Genomic DNA, 20,218 nt, shown 5'->3' on the forward strand with positions numbered 1-20,218 from the left:
TTTTAGTTTTAAGATCAGACTTATGAAAACCTCTCTATACCAGTAGAAATATTGAGAAAGTTTAGCTATTTTTTAAAGTTCAAATTTTGTTCACAAGCTCATCTTGTACCCATCTGGTACTCACACTGATGGTACTAAAGCCCGTTTTAGGTACTTTTCCCCAGGACTACTGCTTTTCGTAGCTTTCGCACCTAAGGAAATATTAGTTCCTCAAAGCTGTTTTAGGGGACATTTTTAGCTCTTATTCCGGGGTAGATACTTTGAGCGTTTAGGAACTGTGGGAGGTTCTGCAGCCTGTGATTGGACAAAAACTTGGATAGAGAAATGAGATGAGCTCCATAGCCGCCTTAGTAAACAAACTAGCTGCTAGCCTGCTACTCAGAGGATTGCACTAATTTTACAATTCCCTTAACAGAAATAACATATAACAAACAAAGTATCCAAGTTAAATCTAGTTTACATGAGGGAAGTATTGTGTGCCTGTTACTACGTGGTTAACTTGCATCAAGATGTGTTTAAGTCAATAAGTGAGCATTTCAGACAGTAATTTATGTTGAGTAATAAAAGCCTTTATTGTAAAAGGTAGTGTTGATAAATAGGTTTATATTGCATTTTCAACATGTTGTCCGCTGAGTTCAGCGTGGTTAAAAAGCACTTTTCTCCGCCTCGTCTCATCTCTCCGGCTCTACCACAGAACACCGCACTCGCGGCTCACACGCCCTGTTTAAACTGTAACCTGAACACACAGGCTGCATCCAAAAACTGAAAAGTACTGGCTGTATAAGGATGTTTGAAGGATGAAATAAGGTGCTTTTTAAACTGTTCAGAGTGTTCCATTCATCCAAAAATAGCCCTAAATGAACAAAAGTGTAGCTCCTATACTGTGTTGTTGATTTTGTTAATGCTATTGAAATGTGCATGCAAATAACGTCAGAATAAAAATGGTTGATACTAGATTACGTCACTACATGAATGTAAATTCAACAGGGGAAAAGTATCCTTGGGTGTTCCGTTCCTCATAAAAGTTCTCATCTAGAAAGTTACTAAGGGAAAAGTAACAGGACTGTAGGTGGGAAAGGACCTTATGGTAAATCTCTGGATTTAATATTTATAGGTGTTTGAGTAAAATTAACATTTTTGTTTTATTCTATAAATTAATGACAACATTTCTCCCAAATTCCAAATAAAAATATAAGAGCATTTATTTTCAGAAAATGACAACTGGTCAAAATAACAAAAAAGATGCAGTGTTTTCAGACCTCAAATAATGCAAAGTTCATATTCAATTGTAAACAACACAATACTAATGTTTTAACTTGGGAAGAGTTCAGAAATCAATATTTGGTGGAATAACCCTGATTTTCAATCACAGATTTCATGCGCCTTGGCATGCTCTCAACCAGTCTTTCACATTGCTGTTGGGTGACAACCCCTAGTGCAAAAATTCAAGCAGCTCAGCTTTGTTTGATGGCTTGTGGCCATTCATCTTCCTCTTGATTACATTCCAGAGGTTTTTAATGGGGTTCCGGTATAGAGATTTGGCTGGCCCTGACAGGGTCTTGATCTGGTGGTCCTCCATCCACACCTTGATTGGCCTGGTGTGACATCAGCCTCCGGTTATCACTGACCCTAAAGACGGGGTTAATTTCCAACAATTCTGCATGAGAGAGGCTCCTTGTTTCCTCACAGCAAAGAAAACAGGGTCACACTTTATATTAGGTCGCCATAACTAGTTAGTATATTAATAACATAGTTAGTACTATGTACTAACATTAAATACATACAAGACTATGTATTGACTGTATAACTACATGTTTTTCTGCATAATTCCCACATTTGCAGTTACTGAGGTTGAGGTACGGGTAGGTTTAGTAGCAAGTGTAAGGGTAGGTTTAGGGTTAGGGGTTAGAGTTAGGTTTGGGGGTAAGGGTTGGGTTAGGGGTAGAGTTAACAATGTAACTACAAATGCTATTAAATGCAAGGACTTCAAATGTAATTATAATGTAACACCATGTATGTACATAATAAATACATTGTATCAAATGGTTAAGTACATAGTACTTAAGGCCACCTAATATAAAGTAGGTCCGAAAACAGTTAGTCATGTAAACCATCAATTAATGCCTGCACGCTCCTGTGACCTCTGTGCATTCCCATAATGCTGAGTAGATCACATTCAATCCAGATGTTCAGGCACAAGTTAATTAACTTCATGTGAGGTACACGTACAATGAGCATGTCCCATGTCCACTTGTAACCAGCTGCATAAGGAAATAATGAGGTAAAAATGGCAAATAATACAGGGAAATTGTATAATACAACTCATGAACACTTGTGTGTATTTGAGCTGAGATTCCATAGAGAACACATCACAGATACCATATCTATTCCTGAGGCAGGCAGGTCTCATGTACATGTGATTGTTTTTTATCTTTAATAAATTTGCAAAGATTTCAAACAAACTTCTTTCACGTTGTCATTATGGGGTATTGTTTGTAGAATTTTGAGGAAAATAATGAATATAATCCATTTTGGAATAAGGCTGTAACATAACAAAATGTGGAAAAAGTGAAGCGCTGTGAATACTTTCCGGCTGCACTGTATATGTTAATCTTTTCTTTGTGTTAACTTGGGAATCAATAAAAATGTTAATTGCAAAAAAAACTGCTTGTTCTAATCAAATCAAATCATCAAATCAAATCACTTTATTGTCACACTACCATGTACACAAGTGCAACAGTAGGTGAAATTCTTGTGTGCAGTTCTGAGCAACATAGCAGTCATGACAGTGACGAGACATATACAGATTACAATAAACAACATACACAAAACAATTTACAAATCAAATGTACACATACTTGCACAACACAATAATTATATACAATGTACAGTAAACAATACACACAATATACAATACAATAAGGAGTATATGAAATATATATATATATATCTATCTATGAAGTAGTATATTGAGGAGAATATGTTGACAGTCCAGTGTGAGATATAAGATGAATAAAGTGCAGTGCTAATTATTGATCGTGATAGATCAAGTGTTCAACAGTCTGACTGCTTGGGGAAAGAAGCTGTCATGTAGTCGGCTGGTGTGGGACCTGATGCTGCGATACCACCTGCCTGATGGTAGCAGTGAGAACAGCCCATGACTCGGGTGGCTGGAGTCTCTGATGATCCTCCGAGATTTTTTCACACACCGCCTAGTGTATATGTCCTGGAGGGAGGGAAGCTCACCTCCGATGATGTTTCTGGCAGTTCGCACCACCCTTTGCAGGGCTTTGCGGTTGTGGGCGGTGCTATTGCCGTACCAGGCAGTGATGCAGCCAGACAGGATGCTCTCTACAGTGCTGGTGTAGAACTGTGTGAGGATGTGGTGGTTCATTCCAAACTTCCTCAGCCGTCTCAGGAAGAAGAGGCGCTGGTGAGCCTTCTTCACAACGGCCTCAGTGTGGACGGACCATGTGAGTTCTTCAGTAATGTGGACACCGAGGAACTTGAAACTGCTGACTCTCTCTACCGGTGCTCCATTGATGGTGATGGGGCTGTGTTCTCTGTCTTTCTTCCTGAAATCCACCACAAGCTCCTTGGTTTTACTGACGTTGAGGGAGAGGTTGTGCTCCTGACACCAGCGTGTCAGAGTGTGCACCTCCTCTCTGTAGGCTCTTTCATCATTGTCAGTGATCAGACCTACCACCGTCGTATCGTCAGCAAACTTAATGATGGCATTGGAGCTATGTGTTGCCACACAGTCATGCGTGTATAGGGAATACAGTAGGGGGCTGAGAACACAGCCCTGCGGGGCTCCAGTGTTGAGGGTCAGTGATGAGGAGATGTTGCTGCCCATTCTAACCACCTGACGTCTGCCTGACAGGAAATCCAGTATCCAGCTGCACAGCGAGCCGTTTAAGCCCAGAGCCTGGAGTTTCATATCAAGCTTGGATGGCACTATGGTGTTGAATGCTGAGCTGTAGTCTACAAACAGCATTCTCACATATGTGTTCCTTTTTTCCAGATGGGAGAGAGCAGTGTGTAGTGTAGATGCAATGGCATCATCAGTGGAGCGGTTGTTGCGGTAGGCAAACTGCAATGGGTGCAAAATCAAATGCCTGTTAGAAACATTTTCCTTAAAGGGGTCATAAAATGCTCTTTGTTTTTATTATTATTATTTTCCCAGAGGTCCACTGATAATGTTAATGAAGTTATTTTCTTCACCAAAAATGTTCGTTGTCGAATAGTCTCATTTAATTTAACATGAAATCACATTAAACTGTAATGATGAAGCGCTAGAGCAGCACTGCAGTTCACGCCTGATGGAGGAGAGGAAGAATTACACAGATCACAGTCCAGATGCACTCTAAACTTTCAAATCTTCATCTTATGTAGATCCCAAAGTATTAAGGAATTATAAAAAAAAAAAAAAAAAAGTACATTCAGAAGCAGTCTCGTTGTGGAATAAGCGGAGCCGGAGCTCTTTAAAGGAAACATCCCAGCGTTACATCTTAAATGCAGTTATATTTAATGCGTTATAGCTTTATTAAAGATCATGTTAATAACTATAAACTCAGAAACTGGCATTTCTCTGTGTGGTCGGTGCATCTTCTATGAGTTGCGCGAATGTCCCGATCTAAGGGGGAGAGACTGAAACTGCACCCGGCTGAGAGAGACTCTGCCTCGGGGAAGCTCATTTCTCGAGCGCGGACGCTTAATGCAGCTAGATTAGAATGCGATGGCTCACGACTTATTTAATCATAATATATGTCACTGTGCATTTCTTATCGTGAAGCAAAATGTCAATATGCAGCTTTATTAATACGAGAGCACTTTGCGTTTACATTTACATTTATGCGTTTGGCAGACGCTTTTATCCAAAGCGACTTACAGAGCCCTTATTACAGGGACAATCCCCCCGGAGCAACCTGGAGTTAAGTGCCTTGCTCAAGGACACAATGGTGGTGGCAGTGGGGATCGAACCAGCGACCTTCTGATTAACAGTTTACCAGTTATGTGGTTTAAACCACTCCACCTTTGCACATTAGTTTGGAAATTGTTTTTTATTAGTTCTATTGTATGCTTGTTTTAGTTTTTTTTTTAGTACTTGGTAAAAACTTAAAGTAAATGTTGCAAAAGTTGAAGCAAATCTTATATAAGTGTTCAAAAATACTTTAAGCATACATTGTACAGTTGTGTTATAATTAAAAAATAATATATTTAAATTAAAGTGTTGCTCAATGGCATATTTTTGTTTTTAGTTCAGCTGTTAATTTGTTAACTTTGTTAATAAAAGAGTGTTGTTTAGTAACCTGTTTTTGTGTTTTGCTTTGGTACCGAAAACGGTATCGAGTACCGTGAAATTTCAATGGTATTGGTACCGACTACTGAAATTTTGGTACCGTGACAACACTAGGTGCTACTACTGCAAACAACACAAATAAACAGTTTAGAAAGTTTATGTCGACGTGCCCGGTGTAAACAGCCTCAAGTCGTGTGTAGCGTCACATCAACGGATGTGCCTGGTGTAGACAAGGCGTCAGTAACAAACTATTAAATATTCATGACATTTGAAATATTCATGAATAGAACTGTTTACTTATATTTTTGATCCGATCCAAAAGTGATTTTAACTACCCCATCTTTCAATGACAATTCCTTGGCAAAGCTTGAATCGTTTTATGACCGGTTCACAAGTAATCCACACTGATATCAGTCTACAAAATATGCAATCCACGCTGAAATATGCCAATGACACATCCACACTATGCACATACATAGTCCAAGCACTCTGACGACACACACATCCAGATTATGTAAAGTAGGCATTGATGTTTTAGCTGTAGATGCGGTCACGATTTAATGAGTTCCCTTTTTGACATCACCAATATATAGATGTTGAGAAGTTATTTTAGTAGCTTGGTTTCAATCAATTACTTTATTGCATTGGGGATTAAGTTCTGATTTCTGAAATTTACAGTAAGTTTTTATAGTAGAAAGACCTCATATGTCAAAATATCAAGGATCATTTGACTCCTCGTGACATGATCCCTTTAAATCAAGTTAACATGACACTGACTGACATCTCAGTTGTGGCTCATTGTAAGCAAGATTCAGCAGGGGACAGGCCTCCATCGTGGCTGCATCAGGGACCGAGGCTGGCGCATGCAAATCATCCGTGAGCCCATCTGAGCCAAATGCCTGCTGGTCACGCGCTAGTGGGTATGAGACAAACAGACTTTCTCCTGCTCGATGGAGACTGCAGAGCTAATGAGGAGACATGCATTGTCTGACTCTTTAATGGACTATTAGCAGGGAATGCTTGGATTCCACATATGACATGGTCCAAGACAAGCACTGATTCACTTCACAAATGGAAGAATGGTAAAGAAAAGCAGAGCTCAATTCAAAAGATGTAGAACAAGTTTTCTTTCTGAAAAATTCTAATGGGATTGTTGTGAAAGAATGCAGTAATAGTGATAGTTTTCCCAAAAATGGAAATGCTGTCATCATTTACTTTGACTTTCTTCTGCAGAAAACTAATTATGATTTTTAGAAGAATATTTTAGCTCTCTAGGCCTATACAATGTAAGTGAATGGGTGCCAAACATTTGTTGCTCCAAAAAGCACATAAAGGCATCATAAAAGTAATCCATACGACTCCAGTGTTTTAATCCATATCTTCTGAAGTGATATGATAGGTGTGGTTGAGAAACAGATCAATATTTTAGTCCTTTTTTGCTAAATATTCTTCTCCAGAATTATTTCAGCTTTTATTTATTTTATCACATTCCTAGTGTTTCAGAAGTTTACATACATTTTGTTACTATTTGGTAGCATTGCCTTTAAATTGTTTAACTTGGGTCAGACTTTTTGGGTAGCCTTCAACAAGCTCCTCACAATAAGTTGGTGGAATTTTGTCCCATTCCTCCAGACAGAACTGGTATAACTGAGTCAGGTTTGTAGGCCTCCTTGCACACACACACGCTTTTTCAGTTCTGCCCAAATTTTCTATAGCAATGAGGTCAGGGCTTTGTGATGGCCACTCCAATACACTGACTTTGTTCTCCTTCAGCCATTTTGCCACAAATTTGGAGGTATGCTTGGCATCATTGTCCATTTGGAAGACCCATTTGCGATGAGCTTTAACTTCCAGGCAGTTGTCTTGCTTCAATACATCCACAGAATTTTCCTTCCTCATGATGCCATCTATTTTGTGAAGTGCACAAGTCCCTCCTGCAGCAAAGCACCCCCACAACATGATGCTGCTACCCCCATGCTTCACGATTGGGATGGTGTTCTTCGGCTTGCAAGCCTCACCCTTTTTCCTCCAAACATAACAATGATCATTATAGCCATTTTATCAGACCATAGGACATTTTTCAAAAAGTAAGCTCTTTGTCCCCATGTGCACTTGCAAACTGTAGTCTGGCTTTTTATGACAGTTTTGGAGCAGTGGCTTCTTCCTTGCTGAGCAGCCTCTTCAATTTATGTTGATATAGTACTTGTTTTACTGTGGATATAGATACTTGTCTACCTGTTTCCTCCAGCATCTTCACAAGGTCCTTTGCTGTTGTTCTGGGATTGATTTGCACTTTTCACACCAAACTACATTCATCTCTAGAAGACAAAATGAGTCTCCTTCCTGAGCGATGGCTGCGTGTTTATACTTGCATACTATTGTTTGTACAGATGAACGTGGTACCTTCAGGCATATGGAAATTGCTCCAAAAGGATGAATCAGACTTGTGGAGGTCCACAATTTTTTTTCTCTGAGGTCTTGGCTGATTTATTTTGATTTTCCCATGATATCAAACAAAGAGGCACTGAGTTTGAAGGTAGGCCTTAAAATATATCCACAGGTACACCTCCAATTGACTTCAATCAGCCAATCAGAAGCTAATTGGCTAATTACTAGTCAATTAAAAGTGAAACAATCTGTCTATAAACAATTGTTGGAAAGATTACTTGTGCCATGCACAAGGTAGATGTCATAAACGACTTGCCAAAACCATAGTTTGTTCATATGAAATCGGTGGAGTGGTTACAAAATTAGTTTTAATGACTTCAACCAAAGTGTATGTAAATTTCTGACTTCAACTGTATCTATTCAGTTAGAAGGGCTGTGGCAATTATCCATTCATCCAGCCAACCAACCATCTACCCAGCCACCCAACCATCCATCTACCTATCCATTTACCCATCCATCCATCCATCCAGCCATCCATCCATCCATCCATCCATCCTTCCATCCATCCAACAATTTACCCATCCATCTATCTTGTATCCATCCACTCATCTATCTACCCATTCATCCATATATCAATCCATCCATCCATCCAGTTAGAAGGGCTGTGGCAATTATCAATCCATCCAACCATCTACCCAACCATCTATCCATCCATCCATCTATCAATCCATCTACCTATCTATCCATTTACGGATCCATCTACCTATCCATCAATCCAGTCATCTATCCATCACCAACTTTGAAGAGGTGTAGGAAATATCCATCAAGCTATCAATCCCTCCATCCTTCCACCATGAGGTGTAGGGCATTAAAAAAGCAAAATACAGAGAAGAATACGAGAAAAAGGAAACAAAACAAAAAGCGTGGGTACATGGAACTGCACATACCACCAGTTCTGTGAACATGGCATCCAGTTCCTCAGTGGGGGGCATAGGCAGGGTGGGCTCCATGGTCTGCAGTGTGAAGTTGCTGTCATGACGGAGGCGATAGGTGATTTCGGGATGGTCATTCCGCTTGAAGCGGCAGCAGAGGATGGAGAAGCCCCGCCCTCCTCGCTTGCGTGGAACCATCATTGCCAAAGGCCCAGCCAATCAATTATGTCTCAGTTCAGCTACGACCCCCTGTTCGAAATAAAACAACAAGAGAAAATAAGGGACTTGTATATGTGAGGGCTTCAAAAAAACTTGAACAAACAAAAAAGGCAGTGTAGTTTCCCTTTCACTGAAATAAAGCTTGGCTGTGCAGGGGTTATGCTCAATGCAAAACAGAACAGGGTGGAAATGAGTTAAGTATGTAACACAGCTGAAAACCATACATCCACCTAGAGCCATTTCCAGCCTTGTAACATAAGAAGTGTAACATTTTGAAAGTCCAATGTGAAACTTTACAGTATATTGATTAACAGGTTACATCACTGTTGACCTTTTGAATCAGTAGCGATATGCAAAGTATCCCACAAATAAAACGTCCCTGAAATGAATCACAATCAGAACTTTGATGGCACTTATTTACAATATGCCAAGTTACCGACAAAAACAAACTGTGCAGTACAACTCATAATCCCACTCGTATGATCATAAAGAGGAGGATAAATCTTCCACACAACGGATTTCCTCTCTCCTCCACTCGAGCTGTATGATCTAATAATCCATTACAAGGATCTCTCACAAACACCAAAGCCTTGTAAACCCTGTCAATACACAGTGACAGGATACAACATGCAGAGCATCATGCAGACAGATATTAGAGTCATAAAAGCAATGAGCTTTAAAACAACACTATTAGGTGCTTTTACATGTGAATCACTTAACACAAAGAAAGCAAACTATGTTGACAGTAAACCTTGTTTATTATGTGCTTTATATGTAATACAATTCAGTTTTTAAGTGGATTTGTCTCCATTACAACATGGGAATGTTTTACTAGTGGAAAAACAGAGCACTGCAAAAGCATAAACGAAAAAATGCAAGAGCAATAAAATGGGTAAAACTAATAAAAGAGTTCAATACAGGCATTGTGAGATGCTGCATGGATTTCAGCAGTGTGGTCTTTTCCCATGTGATTAATGGTTGGTCGCAATTTCCATGGTCGGGTGGTCTTATGGTTAAAGATCTAGACTGGTAACTAAAAGGTTGTAGGTAAATGATAAAAAAAAAAGCATCTGCTAAACGACTACTAGCTTACTTTGCCATAACATCAAATAAGTTGATCTAGATCCCAATGAGCAGCAACCCCCCCCCCCCAAAAAAAAGATCTGTCATCAGTCATTATCCAGAGACCTCACACACACAAACTAGTCCTGGAAATTCAAAAGACTAAAACATATGCACCTTCTCTATCACCATATTAGGCAAGACAGAGAAAGTCATCATGCCCAACTCCATCTCTATCCTCTCACACTTTCAATCTTCCTGATTTAATGAGTACACCAGCCTGAGCTCCAGCAGAAGGCCACCATAACACGGCAGTCAAAAATAAACTTCACTCTGAATTTATGGTCAGGTCCAGAAACACAAAGTGACCAGATGTTTTCCTTTAAAAGTAACCAGGACCAGTGTAAAAGCTTAAATGGCTTCAGGATTAGCTTGGAGTTTATAGTACATGTGTGTGTGTTTGTGTAAAGTATGCTCGGTGCCCTTGACCCTAAAGAGCAGGTTGTTAGTGCTGTTAGTGCTAATATTAAAATCTAGATTTAAAGGGATAGTTCACCCTTAAAAAAAATTATATCATTTATACACCCTCATGTTGTTCCCATGTTGTTATTTTTTCTGTAATACACAAAAAGGATATGTTAGGCAGAAAGTTAAGCTGCATCCGAATATCCATACTACCTTACTATATCGTATGCCAAAAACAGTATGCCAATGGAGTAGTATGTCGGAATCCACAGTATTCATAAAGCAAATCCCCGGATGACCTACTATTTCAGGCGAGATTTTGAAGTGCGGATCGACTGGACACTTAACGATCCAATAATCCCTCAGGAGCTGAGGCGATGTTACGTTCAGAACACTGGATTTAAAAGAACGGATGGCTGTAATCATCTCTAAGTGCTATGTAGACCAAGATTATTGTTCCTTGAGCTTAAATGTTGTTTGTATAACAAAACCAGAGCAAAATCTTCACGGTTGTTGTTCTTATATCATATATTCGGGTCACAAGACAATGCCCATGTCCCCGGATGAAGTATGTCTGAAATATATTCATACTACTCGCATGCACACCTGAAGTACAGAAATACACTACATACTGTGACAGAACGCGGTTTCGAACACAGCTTATGTCTCATTCACCATTCACTTTCACTGTATGGTAAAAACATGCAATGAAAGTGAATGGAGACTCTGCTTAACATCTCCTTTTGTGTTCCACGGAGGAAAGAAAGTCACACTGGTCTGGAACAACATTAGGGTGAATAAATTATGACCTTTTTGGGTAATTAAGTTAAGTTACTCTTTTGAAAAAGTAGTTAACTACAATACAAGTTACTAACATAATATTGCAGCTATTGATATCTTTACATTATATAACCTTTATTATAGAATTTATTTCACTAGTCTCGCACATCCCTACCTTTTATATGTAATTTGATTTCTCATGTCTGACATGCCATTTCTCACCCCTTTAAGTCTATCTACTTTGTGGTTTAGTTAATGAGGCTAATGAAATAGATAAAACAGTAGTGATGCTAATCTGAGTTAGTTCATCCCAAACACTTCATTTAAAATACTCCTTCCTGGCTCCTTTACCTATCTTAAGAGAATCACTCTCTAGTTATTTGCATGTACTTCCACACACAGTGAGCCTCTCTAGTACAGTCCTCTTTCTTTCAACTGTGATTCATGTCTTTCCAGTCAAAACGGGGGCAGGATGCTGGCCTTCTGGACAGAGAGAGATAGAGCGAATTGTAAGGCTTGTGTCTGTGAACTCACACTATACAGAAGCTAAGAGTCATGCCCAGCTGAGAGAAAGAGCAAAAAGGAAAGGAAGGAAAGAGAGATAGCTGACAAAGAGAGCAAAATTGCAGGGGAAACTCTTGTTCTTTTTTTCTTTTAGTGCCCAAATTAATGATTCAATCCACCCTGTCAACAATCTGGATGTTCACATTAGAGCTACCATGTGTGATATTTTTTCCAACAAGGAAGAGAATCTAGAGTATCACACTATAAGTATTTAGAAGCGATAGCCTAGCAGACACAGCTGTGCCTCTGAGCAAGGCTGGGAATTTTCTGACCGCTGGATTTATTTAATTGTGTGAAAATAGGTCAGTCCTGACAAGCTGGTCCAAAGATCAGTGGGTAACACTTTGCTGTGGCCTAAGAGACCACACACTTCTGTATAATAATGGACTACAAGTCTATAATTAGTGAAACTTAGAAACAGGACTTATGAACTTGTATGAACATATTGCATGCATTTGTATCTTGGTTTGTCCAAGGTTTGTGGTTTTATACTTTTCCACCTTTTCCCAAGACAAAAGCAGGCTTTAAGAATCTTACACATTATGTACAGCTTCGTAACATTGTACAGTAGGCCTACAATTATTCATGCTGGAGACAAGTGAATCTCATGAAAACATGTCCAGGTCATATTGTACCACACATTAAAAAAAAAAAAAAAAAATATATATATATATTTAAACTTGAATTGTAATTACTTTAATTAAACTTTTATTTAGTCAAGCTGGATATTAATATAGATTTCCCAATTTGATTTGATTCTGATTCACAAGCTCTTGATTTGATTTCCGTACAATTTGGTTTGATTCTGATTCATTTGGGAATCATTATAATGTCCATATAAAAGAAATCCTCTCTCAGCAAATGTGGTAAATTATACAGGGAACCTTCTAAGGTACGTTATAAAATATATTATTTCAGAAAATGGATAACCGGGCCCAAAATATGCAGTTCAATTGCTATTTAGTTAACATTTATAATAATCAACACAACCAAAACTGAAGTAAATTTAACGGTATAATTAATGTTGATATTTTAAGAATCGATATTGGGATTGTTCAAATAAAGTCTGCCACAAATTAAAAAAAATAAAAATAAAACAAATTTAAACAATGCTGCTCTGATATGCCCTAATTTTTAGCATGAAAAATTAGGCCCATTTTAGCACCAAATTAAGATTTTTGCATTCTGACATTATTTCATGGCTAATAAGATAACAAGGTTTTTTCTATTATTTAACGCAAGCGCAAAATGTAAACATTATACAATTAGATTTTTTTTTTCATATTACAGTAATTAATATGCAAACATGGCAAATAACAGTGGAAATTATTTTCCATAATTATCATGAACGGTCACAATGAAAAAAATCTTAATGGTCCTAAAATTAGGGTTCTTTTTCTTTCAGTTAAACAGTAATTCAAATTTCTTGCTTTTGATTTTGGGATGAAATTTCACCACAAAACACTTTTGTAAGATTGATCCATGTGCTTTTATTCTAAGTGACTTACAAATGAGGGAAAAATGTAAACCATTTCTAACAAAGAAGATAAAATATGAGCAGTGCTGGTATTATCAAAGTATTGTATCAACTCAATAAAAGCTCAGAGCAAAAAGTGAAGCATGAGTTCAAAAGCTGACAACTTCAGATAAACAAGAAAGGGCTCCAGACTAAAAAAAAAATTACTTGGGAGCCATTTGCTCCAAACTGAAACATTAAGGAGCCAAATGGCTGGTTTTAGTCGCCAAATCACAGAATTGCTCTGTATAGATTGTTGTTCAGAAACAAGATAGAAAGGCGAAAAAAAGGAAGTCAGCTGATAATAACCAATTAATCTGAGGTTTAATATACAGTATATATTTGATGTGAAGATAAGTTTGCGTTCCCTTTTTGTCTCATAAATGTTCACACCCCTTTCATAATTTATACAAATATTAGAAATAAAATATTTTTTTATTTAATACTGCCCTTCAGAATCTACATTACAAATATATACATAAAGTATAGTATGCATATAGTAGTGTGTTGCCTTATAACTAGAGCATCAATTAATGTATGCACTTTGTGTAATATAGTTGTGTACAAGTCCCTCAATTGTCCTAAATGTCAAAAGCTGGATCTCATATATTTATATATAATTTAAATTGTTTTACAATATTGTCAATATTGTCTTTTTGTTACCAGATGGCCCAGAAACAGAGACTACAAGAGTGCAAATTGAATTAAATCCCAGATGAAGTTTATTGTGCTACTCCAATCCCAACCAATAATTACTAGAAGAAGAAAAAAAAAATTACATAATGCGGGACTTTTAATTATAAAGAAACCTGAAATACATATGGGACTCTTATTTTGAATGTCTGCACTCCCAGTTGTAAACTTACTGGCAGCTGATTCGCTGAGAAAGTGAATCTTATTAAAACTTAAAACCTGAGCTGCTGAGATCAAACTAGGGAACTGGGTCCGATACCGCAATTATGTACTCCTAAAAATGCTCCGATACCAAAAACTGATATCATCTGATGTACGAATGTCATTACGTACAATTCACTTTTTAGCATGAGTCTTAATATATGTATATATATATATATATATATATATATATATATATATATATATATATATATATATATATATATATATATATATATATATTCAGGAATTGGGAATTTGCCATCATTACGTCAGAGCTCCTTGGTCTAACAACACAGCGACAATACAAAATAAATAAAAAACTGCCAAAATAAAAGCTCAATTTAAATGAAAAAAGTATGACAGAAATAGATCACTACTGTATAGTTATGTAATATTCAAAATGTTTTGTACTACTACTAATAATAAACCAATAGTAACTGTTATATTTAAGCAGTCTCACATCTGTGATGCTCTATTATGCAGCACTTTATTTGACAAAGAAAAACTAATGTTGTATTTAGGGTTGTGCTGTGAGGTTCTGTATAAAATCACTTCATTTGATAAAACAATTTAAACTTTTTAAATTAATTAATTAGACTTTCATTTGATTAAAGTTTTAATGTATTTATTTATTTAAACACAATTTTGATTATAAAATGTAAATAAACTGCTGATATTGAGTTCAGAAAAAAAAAAAAAAAAAGGTATCGGACTCGGTATCGGCAAGTACAAAAAAATAAAAATAATTATCGGTACTCGTTCTCAAATTTTTTTTTGGAACATCCCTAGTTCAAACCCTCGGGTGATTCATGAAAAAGACAAATTTGTTCACGACTCTTGCGCAGGGTTTGTGGTTGCGTGCGGTGCAGCGAGCTCGTCACAACAGAACGGTGAAAAGCGGCACAAGACACACTGGTGCACGCTCTAAAGATGTATTCAATACCTCACAAGATGATATCGGACAAAACTGCATATGACCGCACACAACCTGACTGTCACCAATGGCGACTTGATTTTTATTATTGTTGCAATAAATAATTTTTGGTCACATTTTAGACCATTTTAGTTGCAGTCTGGAGCCCTGCAAGGGTACAATGCGCACACACAGTAAGTCAGCACAAACTACTGTAAATCATTCACAAGCGAACAGATTTTAATCCCACATGTCATTGGTGGCCGTCCTTGTTCACAAGGACTGACCCACGGCACAAACACAACTGAGCAAATATTCTCTTCCAAACGCTATACAATATGGAGCTTGTCTAGCAAATGTCAAAACAAAAGCCAGTGATTTAAATCCACATCTTATCCAAACAAAGCTCCGGGTTGCCTGGAAGATAAATAATAATTTGTAAGAATATACATCCCAAGAAACCCCTAAAAAGTAAACATCTGTGAAAAGTCTTTACAAGACTTTACAAGAAAAGCATAACAAAACTCACAAATGTGTGAGTGTGAAAAATGACACTCTGCTCCTAATCTTTCAGTTGTGGGGCTCACGGAATACAGAACTGCAGTCTGTACCGAGACAGGTGACTAAAATATTTACATCTGGAACAATAAAAGAATCAGCAGCTAAATGTAAGCAAATCTGCTACGAACTGGGCAATGGACATAACATTTGATCTCTAATAAAAAAGGACCGAGACATATTTCCACAGCCCAAATGAAATAAGAGTCTCCCTGAAGTTGTAAAACATATAAAAAAGTCAGTTTGTTTATGTATAAACTTGTCCTTTTCTAAATGGACTATTATTGACTGCAAAAAAGCATGTTCAACAAATTCTGGCCATAACAGCTACAACCTTGTTCAAATTAACTTCACATGACATGTAGCCTATCCTTGAAAGGTACTTCCTTAATACTTCCTCAAAGCATCAAGCAAGATTCAGAGTATTCCCAGCATCATTTAAAATAGTGTCAAGTTCTACAGCCCCTGTGGATATTCACTTGGAGTTCAAGTTCAGGGCAGTAAAATCATTATCCATCTGCAACATGCCCAACTTTTGCAAAGTTCCTGGTCTCATAAAACTACATTACTATGAGGTCAACAGAGTTTGCAGATACTGATAACTAAGGAGTTGGAACAGGTCGATAATTGGTTTATCAGCCAATAATTTTTCAAATAGATTTATTGAGTGTTAAAAAAATTGTCTTTCTTTACTGTGATGGGCACAGACAGAGGCAACAAGAGTACAAAATGAGTAAAATCCCACATTTGTTTTTATTATGCAGACAAAATATCAATAATAATCAGAATTTATTTTTTATTTGGTGCCAAATGTAGGACTTTAAACAAGCCCAAAATACACCAGGAACTCTTATTTTGAAATGTCTGTGCTTTCAGCGTACACAAACACAAGGGAAATAAAACATGCACTCTTGCAGTCATCTACAATGTATTAGCCTACAATAGAAACACTAAGTAAACATTGTCATGTGGGTAAGAAATACTAAACAAGAAGTAATTCATCAACAGTAGATCATCAGATCATTTATACATGAACCATATCAATAAAATATCTTGCCCGTTGAGTAAGAATAAGTCCAGACAGCTCTAAAATATAAATCATTATTATAGGTTTATCAAAGTGTATTTGGGTAAAGACATGGTTTGGAAGATGGATTTTTGTTATTTTTTAGAATAAAAAAAAAAGTTACATAGTGTAGCTATAAGTAAAATGGATTTCAATAATTTTTTGTAATATATTGACAGAAAAAAAGCACAAAATACAAAAGGAATACTTGAAGGAAGGTAAATCTGTACATGTCTGTGCAGCAACAGCATTAAAATAATATTGCAAAATATCTCAATCATCTACTCATACACACCAGAGGAGCTAACCTAGTCCAAACCAGCCCATGTATCTCATGCCCCACCCTGGTGACTGCACTTCAGCAGGGCGTGTCCTATGGTTGACTTCACACGTTCACCTCTCCCATTTGAAGCATCAAGCCTTTTGCAACAAAGTTCTATCTTTACTAAAGATAAATACTGGATTGTGAGTAAACGCATTATGGGAATGCACTGAAATCACGTGGCAGGCACATTGAAACGTACAAATATATTGGGGGAAAAAATCAAGTCAACTGCAAATCTGATGCATTTTATTTTTTGCTGAAAAGCATTTTGATATATATTGACAGCATCTGTACTAGAGCTGTAGATTCAAATGAGGATTCCTGGTGAATAGAATTTAGCAATGACAGGATCCTAATTGTTTTTATCAGCTTTTGGACAGCAGGATTTGATTTGCCCTAAAGACAAAAAATTAAGGTTCTTATAGTCTCCAGTGTTTCCCCTAGGATTTTTCTTCAAACCTGAAGCTAATGAGTGTGATGCTGCAAAGTGATTTTGAGTTAGTTTATTACAAGTTTCCGTGTCCTCCTTTACCTCCCATCACTGAACGCTGCAGTTGGGAATGTTGATTCATTGACAGAAATACTACTGTGCTTTCAGAAAAATATAAGCAATTTGGTCAATAGGTTATCTAGAAATGTTCACTGTATTTTGAAGTTTTCACAACAACAATATTGTGCATATTAATAATCTCGGTATCCCTTATTATTGATTCTCAGCAAACGTCTATGGGCATGTTTGCGGCGTTGCCTTATCTGCATTATACTTTTAGCGAATCTGGCGTTTGACCAGCGTGCGCAAAAAACTGACAATTTTACCACCGGCAAGTCATTGCCTGCTCAAGATGGCACAGCCAGACTTCTCCTGTCTGTACCTTTAACTCAGTGGTTCTCAACTGGTTTTGCTCCAGCACCCAGATTTTAAACTGGAAATCAAGTGGCGACCCACCATAGTAAAAATGTAACCTGTATTTAATGGGTAGCATTTCCTTTTATGTTGCATAGTTTTGTTCATAGTTTTCAAGTACAAGGACATGCATCAAGTGACACTGTTTTTGTTGTTGACGTCAACAACACAACGACAAAATTTTATCTCCCCCTTTTAAAAATTTAAGAGCATATTTACTTATATGAGCCCATTATTATCCCATTTGTTACCTAGTTTCAAACATAATTCAAACAGAACATACATATTACACAGGAGGAAAGGCTCCTCGGTACCATGTTAGGTCAGTGTAGTTAGTCTTAAATAATAATAATAATAATAATAACAAATTATAGTATTTATGAGAAAAAATTCTTGAAATATAAAATGCCACTGTAGATATAAAATGAGGTCTAATAGAATCTACCTTTAGATTATTTCATATGAAACTATACAATTTTGTCAAAATATAACAGTTAATTTTACTCATGTAAAATCGTGAAACAATTTTGGAAAGGTGATGTACAATGAAAAGAAAATTTGCACAAAGTTGCTCTTTTCCTCCTCAGTGCTGTTTGGCATGTCAGATCTACCCACTGTTTGAGAGGCTCGACTTGACTTCCTCCATAATGCTATAAATTAGAAAAGTCTCAATAGATTTAAATTGGTCACATCAGGTTTAAGGTCTGTGCTCCGCAATATTAAGGGAAGCCCGGTTGTTGCACGCACGCACCATATCTCATGATCACGAGCTCGTTACACTGATGAGAAGCCTTTAGCTGATAGCAAGATTATCATCACTTGAGCGGCCGCCGAAATATCTTCAATGGGACAACCGTGTCATTGTTCTTTCCCTGCTGTCTGCGACCCAGTCCGAATAGACCTCCGACCCACCAGTTGAGAAACACTGCTTTAACTCAGATCCCCTCGCTTCTCTCTGACATTTTCTCCGCTGCACATGTGTGTGGCACAAGCTGAGGAGTCTGACAGGCAGTCAAGGAGGAAAGGAGATGTGCACGCGCAGGTGAGATTCTCCATCCGGTTGCTTTTTTTTTTTTTTTTCCAATACCGTACTTAAGCAAATGTACATGGTATGATATCCATCCATTTTCATACCGTGTATACCATGAAACCCTACACACAATATTGGTAATTACTTGTGGGATACACACTTGAAAACACTTCCTTTGCTATAGTTTTCCATTACAAAGCAGCTTTGTTTTCAATTGTTGGCAGAGGGTTTGGAATTTTGCACACATCCTGGTTGTTCCTTTTCACTGAAATCGGATGAATGCGAAGGAAACAGAACCACAATTAGTGCCAACATTATCAATGAGGAACGTAACGTATTTGTTTAATGAATCTGCAAATCATATGATCCGATCTGACATACATACCTTGATTACACAACAAGTATTCTAAAAATTAATGAAAAATGTGCATTCAACAAAAACATGGAGAGACACGTGTTTGTGTGCATAAAACTGCTGCGTTTGGTTTTGTTAACACTCGCCTCATTCAGGCACAGTGTAAAGCTGTTGGCCGGTTGGATTTGTAAAAGAGAGAATTCTCAAAGAGGCACACAACTCAGTGATGGGAAATGGGAAATGTACTGAGCTCATGAGCTATTTGCATTTTCTTTCTTCACTGGTGAAATGGTTGAGAAAGTAACAGGATATTTGGTACAGTAGTCTTAAAATGATCTTAAATAGGTTGAAACTAGAAATGTTATTAGTATTACAATACATAAAAAACATTAAAGGGATAGTTTACCCAAAAACAAAAATTATGTCATCATTACCATCACTCCAACATGCTGTACCAAACATGTATGATTTCCTTAGAATATACATTTTTTGGGTGATCTACTCATTTAATATACATCAAATATTTACTGTAATTTAAGTCATTTGGTGGATGCTTCAATCCAAAGCAACTAACAGTGCATTCAAGGTAACCATTTTATCAGTATGTGTGTTCGATGGGAATCAAACTCAAGACCTTGGTATTGCTGACGCAATGCTCTACAAGCTATGCTAAAGAAAACAATAGCTCATGTTCTTCTAGGTGAAAGTAATTCATATTACTTGAGGGATGAATGCATAGATGTTTGCTATGCATTCATCCCATAGCAAACATCCCTCAAGCCCTGGAGCTCCATAATAACAGAATTGCATGGCAATTGCCTGAGCAGTGGAGGCAGTTTGAGGTCCCATGCAGCAGCCAGTAATCATATCTCTTCCAGGATATGACCTAAAGAGCTCTGGCCCTGGGGAAGACAACAGCACATTCACACCAGGCTATCTCAA

The 20,218-nt window shown here is 37.4% G+C and overlaps 1 protein-coding gene across 3 annotated transcripts in view; it reads right to left on the bottom strand.

Moving 5' to 3' along the window:
• The window catches only part of LOC127662419 (disheveled-associated activator of morphogenesis 1-like), a 71,702-nt gene that overhangs the window by 28,737 nt on the left and 22,747 nt on the right, over positions 1-20,218 (bottom strand). For all 3 annotated transcript variants that reach the window (XM_052153579.1, XM_052153581.1, XM_052153580.1), the window contains exon 2: positions 8,638-8,871. In XM_052153579.1, coding sequence (XP_052009539.1) covers positions 8,638-8,823 — 186 coding nt within the window. In that variant the 5' untranslated portion in view covers positions 8,824-8,871. The remainder of the gene's footprint in view (positions 1-8,637; positions 8,872-20,218) is intronic.

Source organism: Xyrauchen texanus, chromosome 22 (assembly GCF_025860055.1).
Source record: "Xyrauchen texanus isolate HMW12.3.18 chromosome 22, RBS_HiC_50CHRs, whole genome shotgun sequence".
Taxonomy (NCBI): domain Eukaryota; kingdom Metazoa; phylum Chordata; class Actinopteri; order Cypriniformes; family Catostomidae; genus Xyrauchen; species Xyrauchen texanus.